Below are 8,615 nucleotides of genomic sequence, written 5' to 3' on the forward strand. Positions count from 1 at the left end.
AACACCCACCACCATCTCAACAGAGACCCCAACCCTAACACCCACCACCATCTCAACAGAGACCCCAACCCTAACACCCACCACCATCTCAACAGAGACCCCAACCCTAACACCCACCACCATCTCAACAGAGACCCCAACCCTAACACCCACCACCATCTCAACAGAGACCCCAACCCTAACACCCACCACCATCTCAACAGAGACCCCAACCCTAACACCCACCACCATCTCAACAGAGACCCCAACCCTAACACCCACCACCATCTCAACAGAGACCCCAACCCTAACACCCACCACCATCTCAACAGAGACCCCAACCCTAACACCCACCACCATCTCAACAGAGACCCCAACCCTAACACCCACCACCATCTCAACAGAGACCCCAACCCTAACACCCACCACCATCTCAACAGAGACCCCAACCCTAACACCCACCACCATCTCAACAGAGACCCCAACCCTAACACCCACCACCATCTCAACAGAGACCCCAACCCTAACACCCACCACCATCTCAACAGAGACCCCAACCCTAACACCCACCACCATCTCAACAGAGACCCCAACCCTAACACCCACCACCATCTCAACAGAGACCCCAACCCTAACACCCACCACCATCTCAACAGAGACCCCAACCCTAACACCCACCACCATCTCAACAGAGACCCCAACCCTAACACCCACCACCATCTCAACAGAGACCCCAACCCTAACACCCACCACCATCTCAACAGAGACCCCAACCCTAACACCCACCACCATCTCAACAGAGACCCCAACCCTAACACCCACCACCATCTCAACAGAGACCCCAACCCTAACACCCACCACCATCTCAACAGAGACCCCAACCCTAACACCCACCACCATCTCAACAGAGACCCCAACCCTAACACCCACCACCATCTCAACAGAGACCCCAACCCTAACACCCACCACCATCTCAACAGAGACCCCAACCCTAACACCCACCACCATCTCAACAGAGACCCCAACCCTAACACCCACCACCATCTCAACAGAGACCCCAACCCTAACACCCACCACCATCTCAACAGAGACCCCAACCCTAACACCCACCACCATCTCAACAGAGACCCCAACCCTAACACCCACCACCATCTCAACAGAGACCCCAACCCTAACACCCACCACCATCTCAACAGAGACCCCAACCCTAACACCCACCACCATCTCAACAGAGACCCCAACCCTAACACCCACCACCATCTCAACAGAGACCCCAACCCTAACACCCACCACCATCTCAACAGAGACCCCAACCCTAACACCCACCACCATCTCAACAGAGACCCCAACCCTAACACCCACCACCATCTCAACAGAGACCCCAACCCTAACACCCACCACCATCTCAACAGAGACCCCAACCCTAACACCCACCACCATCTCAACAGAGACCCCAACCCTAACACCCACCACCATCTCAACAGAGACCCCAACCCTAACACCCACCACCATCTCAACAGAGACCCCAACCCTAACACCCACCACCATCTCAACAGAGACCCCAACCCTAACACCCACCACCATCTCAACAGAGACCCCAACCCTAACACCCACCACCATCTCAACAGAGACCCCAACCCTAACACCCACCACCATCTCAACAGAGACCCCAACCCTAACACCCACCACCATCTCAACAGAGACCCCAACCCTAACACCCACCACCATCTCAACAGAGACCCCAACCCTAACACCCACCACCATCTCAACAGAGACCCCAACCCTAACACCCACCACCATCTCAACAGAGACCCCAACCCTAACACCCACCACCATCTCAACAGAGACCCCAACCCTAACACCCACCACCATCTCAACAGAGACCCCAACCCTAACACCCACCACCATCTCAACAGAGACCCCAACCCTAACACCCACCACCATCTCAACAGAGACCCCAACCCTAACACCCACCACCATCTCAACAGAGACCCCAACCCTAACACCCACCACCATCTCAACAGAGACCCCAACCCTAACACCCACCACCATCTCAACAGAGACCCCAACCCTAACACCCACCACCATCTCAACAGAGACCCCAACCCTAACACCCACCACCATCTCAACAGAGACCCCAACCCTAACACCCACCACCATCTCAACAGAGACCCCAACCCTAACACCCACCACCATCTCAACAGAGACCCCAACCCTAACACCCACCACCATCTCAACAGAGACCCCAACCCTAACACCCACCACCATCTCAACAGAGACCCCAACCCTAACACCCACCACCATCTCAACAGAGACCCCAACCCTAACACCCACCACCATCTCAACAGAGACCCCAACCCTAACACCCACCACCATCTCAACAGAGACCCCAACCCTAACACCCACCACCATCTCAACAGAGACCCCAACCCTAACACCCACCACCATCTCAACAGAGACCCCAACCCTAACACCCACCACCATCTCAACAGAGACCCCAACCCTAACACCCACCACCATCTCAACAGAGACCCCAACCCTAACACCCACCACCATCTCAACAGAGACCCCAACCCTAACACCCACCACCATCTCAACAGAGACCCCAACCCTAACACCCACCACCATCTCAACAGAGACCCCAACCCTAACACCCACCACCATCTCAACAGAGACCCCAACCCTAACACCCACCACCATCTCAACAGAGACCCCAACCCTAACACCCACCACCATCTCAACAGAGACCCCAACCCTAACACCCACCACCATCTCAACAGAGACCCCAACCCTAACACCCACCACCATCTCAACAGAGACCCCAACCCTAACACCCACCACCATCTCAACAGAGACCCCAACCCTAACACCCACCACCATCTCAACAGAGACCCCAACCCTAACACCCACCACCATCTCAACAGAGACCCCAACCCTAACACCCACCACCATCTCAACAGAGACCCCAACCCTAACACCCACCACCATCTCAACAGAGACCCCAACCCTAACACCCACCACCATCTCAACAGAGACCCCAACCCTAACACCCACCACCATCTCAACAGAGACCCCAACCCTAACACCCACCACCATCTCAACAGAGACCCCAACCCTAACACCCACCACCATCTCAACAGAGACCCCAACCCTAACACCCACCACCATCTCAACAGAGACCCCAACCCTAACACCCACCACCATCTCAACAGAGACCCCAACCCTAACACCCACCACCATCTCAACAGAGACCCCAACCCTAACACCCACCACCATCTCAACAGAGACCCCAACCCTAACACCCACCACCATCTCAACAGAGACCCCAACCCTAACACCCACCACCATCTCAACAGAGACCCCAACCCTAACACCCACCACCATCTCAACAGAGACCCCAACCCTAACACCCACCACCATCTCAACAGAGACCCCAACCCTAACACCCACCACCATCTCAACAGAGACCCCAACCCTAACACCCACCACCATCTCAACAGAGACCCCAACCCTAACACCCACCACCATCTCAACAGAGACCCCAACCCTAACACCCACCACCATCTCAACAGAGACCCCAACCCTAACACCCACCACCATCTCAACAGAGACCCCAACCCTAACACCCACCACCATCTCAACAGAGACCCCAACCCTAACACCCACCACCATCTCAACAGAGACCCCAACCCTAACACCCACCACCATCTCAACAGAGACCCCAACCCTAACACCCACCACCATCTCAACAGAGACCCCAACCCTAACACCCACCACCATCTCAACAGAGACCCCAACCCTAACACCCACCACCATCTCAACAAAGACACCAACACCCACCACCAACTCAACAGAGACACCAACCCCGACACCCACCACCATCTCAACAGAGACACCAACCCCAACACCAACCACCACCTCAACAAAGACACCAACACCCACCACCACCTCAACAAAGACCCCAACCCCGAACCAGCTCAACAGAGACCCCAACCCCGATTCCCACCACCAGCTCAAAAGAGACATCAACTCCGACTCCCACCACCACCACAACCACAGCGACCACAACCCCGACACCCACCACCAGCTCCACAGAGACCCCAACGCCGACACCCACCACCAGCTCAACAGAGACCCCAACGCCGACACCCACCACCAGCTCAACAGAGACCCCAACGCCGACACCCACCACCAGCTCAACAGAGACCCCAACGCCGACACCCACCACCAGCTCAACAGAGACACCAACACCCACCACCACCACCACCACTACCACCACAGAGACCCCAACCCCGACACCCACCACCTCAGTGACCCCGACCGTGTCATCCATCACCACCTCAACAGAGACCTCCACTCTGACCCCCACAATCACAGCGACCCCAAGTCTGACCCCCATCCCCACCACTCCCACCAGCTTGGGGTCCCCGATTCCTACAAGCAAAATACCCAACGAGACCACCACGCCCAAACCCCCACCCGAGTCCTCCCCTGCCGTCTCTTCCACCTCCGCCTCATCCACGGAACCCCACACGTCTCTGACCACCCGTCCGGGAGTCGTGGAGACCACCAGCACCACCTCCACCGCCACAGGAACGAGGGCGCCGCTCACTGCCACGGGAGGCTCCACGCCGCCGCCGCCCACCAGCTCTGGCACTGCAGGTACCAGGCCCCGTGCCGACTGCATTGCAGGGGTCCCGCTCCCGGTTCCTCCTCTCCCCACCAGGGCTCGCTGTCCTGCCATGGGAGCCTTGCAGGTCCTCGGCCCGAAGCCCACTGCCCCCTGCTCTGCCCAGTGAGGGCGTTAGGTTCCCGCAGGCTCAGTGACCTCCCGCCTGCCCCGCTCAGCCCGTGAGCATCGGGGAGCCACTGACTGGTCTGTGCCTGGGCGGCAGAGCCAACGGCCCCCTGTGTACCCCCAAAGGGATGTCTTCTCAGGCTCACTGCCTTTGGCCCGTGTCCCTCAACCCACGGCTATGTGAAGGGCACTGTGGACAGAGCTGTCCCGAGGGGAACCCAGCCAGGCGTGTGGGGTCAGGGCTGGGCGGGGAGCAGCGGCTGCTAGTCAGCTGCCCTGGGAGACCCTCCTTCCCTTTCTTCGTCCCCATGGGCCCTGCTCACTCGGCCCCTCCTCGAGACCGAGGGCCGGCATGGTGGGCGTGAGGCCTGGCTGTGCCGCGTGTCGCGCCTTGGGTGGGCTGTCCTGCTGCGGTGGCCGCTAGCGGCGTTTCTGACGAGTGCAGTCACCTCTCACGTGCAGCCTGCATTCCGCAGGCACGCCGACCTCGGGTCCCGCCCCCTCCACGCCCACGACCCTGCTGACGACCGCCACCGGAACCCCCACCCCGACGGGGCACCCCTCGAGCTCGCCGCCCACGTCTCATAGCATCATGACCTTGGCCACCCTGTCCACTCTCACGGCGAGCCCGATTACCACACCCCAGCTCAGCATGAGCACGGGGTCGGGGTACAGCACTGTTTCGCAGATATTCTGCTGCGTAGTGGATGGCGAGTACTACGCCCCAGGTACCGAGCTTTTCACTCTGACTTGCGGGCGTCGGAGGCTGGGGGCCGCGGGTCTGCTGTTGCCGGCTGTGAGGTGTCAGACGGCCGTCTGCCTAGTGTGGGTGGCCGTCACTGTGGCCGGCTCCACCTTGCTGAGGCCGTGAGTCAGGCAGAAGTGGGGCGGGGGCTTCCTCTGGTGGCCTCTTTGGGGACCTGCTGGGCACTCCGGTGGCCAGCCCGTCTGGGTGGCGTGAGGACTGGCTCGTGCTTCCCTCGCAGGTGAGCTGGTGTACAACGGCACCCACGGCGGCATCTGCTACTACGTGAACTGCTCGCTGGCCTGCACCTTGGAGTTCTACAATTGGTCCTGCCCGTCCTCACCCTCCCCAACGCTCACACCCTCAACGCCAACACCCTCTGCGACGCCCAGCGCATCCACGCCCACGACCCTGCCGTCCACAGCACCAAGTACATCGGCCACCACCAAGCCCCCCGGGTGCCCGGACTTCGACCCCCCCAGGCAGGTCAGTGGCCTGTGGGTGGTTTTTGCCCCTTGGCACCGGACACACCGTCCGGGCATCTGAAGCCCTAGGTGCTGCCTTTCTGCTGGCCATTCGAGATGGCCCTGCCCCTGTGTCCTGAGCCGTCCCCAGGTGAGGCGAGCCGAGGCAGAAGGAGCTCCCTCTGGCCAGGCGCCCTTGGCCTCCAGCCTCCCAGGAGGCTCTCACCCCAGGGCCTCGCAAGCACAGCCCTTCGGCCCCATGTGGGCCGGAGTCCGCGTTGGCCCCGGTGGACGCCGTGCCCCTCCCCACCTGCAGGAGAACGAGACGTGGTGGCTGTGTAACTGCACCAAGGCCATCTGCAAGCATGGCGCGACGGTGGAGCTCGTGGAGGTGGAGTGCAAGCCCCCGCCCATGCCCACCTGCTCCAACAGCCTCACGCCCGTGCGCGTCCTGGACCCCGACGGCTGCTGCTGGCACTGGGAATGTGACTGTGAGCCCGCCGCGCCGCAGGGGCCCCCCGCCCCCTCCCCGAGGTCCCCGGGCGCAGAGCCCAGAGTGCCCGCCGGGGGCTGGGCACATGTCCCGAGGGATCCCTCGCAGCCTGGCCCCTGCCCGGTCTCAGGCAGGGCCCGGGCTGCCTGGGGGGCTGCCAAGGTTGAGGGGTGGAGCCGGGGTTTGGGCCTGGACTCCCTGCTCCAGAGCCAGGACCCGCTGGGCAGAAGGCGCTGGCCACTGCGGGTTGCGTGGGCTGGTGCCTTTGGGGCCGGAAGCTGAGCCAGAGGCTGCTGGATGGGAGCCCTGTGTGCCCCAGGAACCAGGCCCTTCGTGCCCCCTTGGTTCCTGCTAGCTCTTCCCACCTGTCCCTGGCTCCGGACCGCGTCCGTCCCCACCCCAGGCCCCGCGCGGGGCTCCACGCTGGTAACGCGGCCTCCCCGCAGGCTACTGCACGGGCTGGGGGGACCCGCACTACGTCACCTTCGACGGGCTGTACTACAGCTACCAGGGCAACTGCACGTACGTGCTGGTGGAGGAGATCACCCCCACGGTGGACAACTTTGGGGTCTACATCGACAACTACCACTGTGACGTCAACGACCAGGTGTCCTGCCCCCGCACGCTCATCGTGCGCCACGAGACCCAGGAGGTGCTGGTCAAGACCGTGAGCATGTCACCCATGAAGGTGCAGGTACGCCTGCAGGGCCCGGCGCCCCCACAGGGCGCGTGGGTGCCGGCCGAGTCCGCCAGGGCAGGGCAGGGGCTGGGGCAGGGCAGGGGACGGGCAGAGACCCCACGGTGCATGTGGCGTGAGGCTTGGCGGGCTGGGCCGACCGCAGCTGCTCCCTGAAGGCGCATCTCGGTCCCACTCCGGCTGCGTGTCCACCAGCTTCCGCTGCACCGGCCGTCGTCCCTGATGCTGGGTGTGTCGGCCACAGGTGCAGATCAACAGGCAGGTGGTGGCGCTGCCCTACAGCAAGTACGGGCTGCAGGTGTACGAGTCCGGCATCAACTACGTGGTGGCCATCCCCGAGCTGGGCGCCCGCATCTCCTACAACGGCCTGTCCTTCTCCATCAGACTTCCCCATCGCCTGTTTGGCAACAACACCAAGGGCCAGTGCGGTGAGCCCCGGGGAGCGCGGTGGGTCCTGGGCAGCGCGGTGGGCCCCGGGCAGTGCGGCTGGGCGCAGTGGGTACGAGTGCCCGTCGCCCGGCATGCTTTTCCGGCTCTGCTCAGGGTCCCTGGGCCGTCATCCTGGGTTTGGCCCCTATGGGAGGCCAACAGGAGTCCAGTGTCCTCTGTGCCCTCGGCCCCGGCTGGCTGGGCACCAGGGAACCCGGGCTGGAGGCGCCGGCTCACCCGGCCTTCTCGCCGGCGCAGGCACGTGCACCAACAGCACCGAGGATGACTGCGCGCTGCCCAGCGGAGAGGTCATCTCCGACTGCGAGGTCGCAGCCGACGCGTGGGTCGTAAACGACCCCAGCAAGCCACACTGTCCCCACACCGGCTTCACCACCAGGCGCCCGGCCAGCATGCCCTCAAGGGACAGTGGCGCCACCTCCCTCAAGGGCTGTGCCTCTCCTCTCTGCGAGCTCATCAAAGACAGGTGACCCCTCCGCTGGGCTGTCCGCTGCCTCAGTCGTGGCGAGCTGCGGTGTCTCGGGGAGCAGGCTGAGACCTCTGTGCCCCCACCTCGCCTGCTAGAGGGGAGGAGCAGGGGCCGAGCATAGGGCTGGGAGGACCGGGGTGTCAGACCCCCGCCCCTTTCCCACCTCCCACGCACCCTACTGCTGGCAGGTGCAGGGCAGGCTGAGCCGAAGCCGGAGGGGCAGGGCGGGGAGGGGATGGCCAGCGACACTGCATGGAGCCAGTGTCCAGGGCCGGGGCAGAGTGGGGCTTAGATGGGAGGTACCACCGAAGCTGATGAGGGGTGGAGACCTCGTCCCCAGACGGGAGCACGGTGAGGCTGGGTGCTCTGCGGGGGCTGCCGGAGGGCGAAGCTGGCTCACACCACTTCGACGGGGAGCCTCCATCTCCGGGAGCCCAGTCCTGCTGGGAGGACCTGCCCCTTGGGCCAGGCGGGCCCCCCTTTCTCCGAGGCGGCCTGGGCACCCAGGGTGGGCAAGCCGGGC

General features: G+C 62.4%; 1 protein-coding gene across 1 annotated transcript in view; it reads left to right on the forward strand.

Moving 5' to 3' along the window:
* MUC2 (mucin 2, oligomeric mucus/gel-forming) overlaps window positions 1-8,615 on the forward strand; it is a 33,013-nt gene that overhangs the window by 19,168 nt on the left and 5,230 nt on the right. The window contains exons 31-38 of the mRNA XM_025046274.1: window positions 386-3,953; window positions 3,994-4,641; window positions 5,254-5,505; window positions 5,764-6,008; window positions 6,303-6,477; window positions 6,926-7,173; window positions 7,421-7,604; window positions 7,864-8,089. Coding sequence (XP_024902042.1) covers window positions 386-3,953; window positions 3,994-4,641; window positions 5,254-5,505; window positions 5,764-6,008; window positions 6,303-6,477; window positions 6,926-7,173; window positions 7,421-7,604; window positions 7,864-8,089 — 5,546 coding nt within the window. The remainder of the gene's footprint in view (window positions 1-385; window positions 3,954-3,993; window positions 4,642-5,253; window positions 5,506-5,763; window positions 6,009-6,302; window positions 6,478-6,925; window positions 7,174-7,420; window positions 7,605-7,863; window positions 8,090-8,615) is intronic.

The sequence above is a fragment of the Pteropus alecto genome, unplaced genomic scaffold (genome assembly GCF_000325575.1).
Source record: "Pteropus alecto unplaced genomic scaffold, ASM32557v1 scaffold43, whole genome shotgun sequence".
Classification (NCBI taxonomy): domain Eukaryota; kingdom Metazoa; phylum Chordata; class Mammalia; order Chiroptera; family Pteropodidae; genus Pteropus; species Pteropus alecto.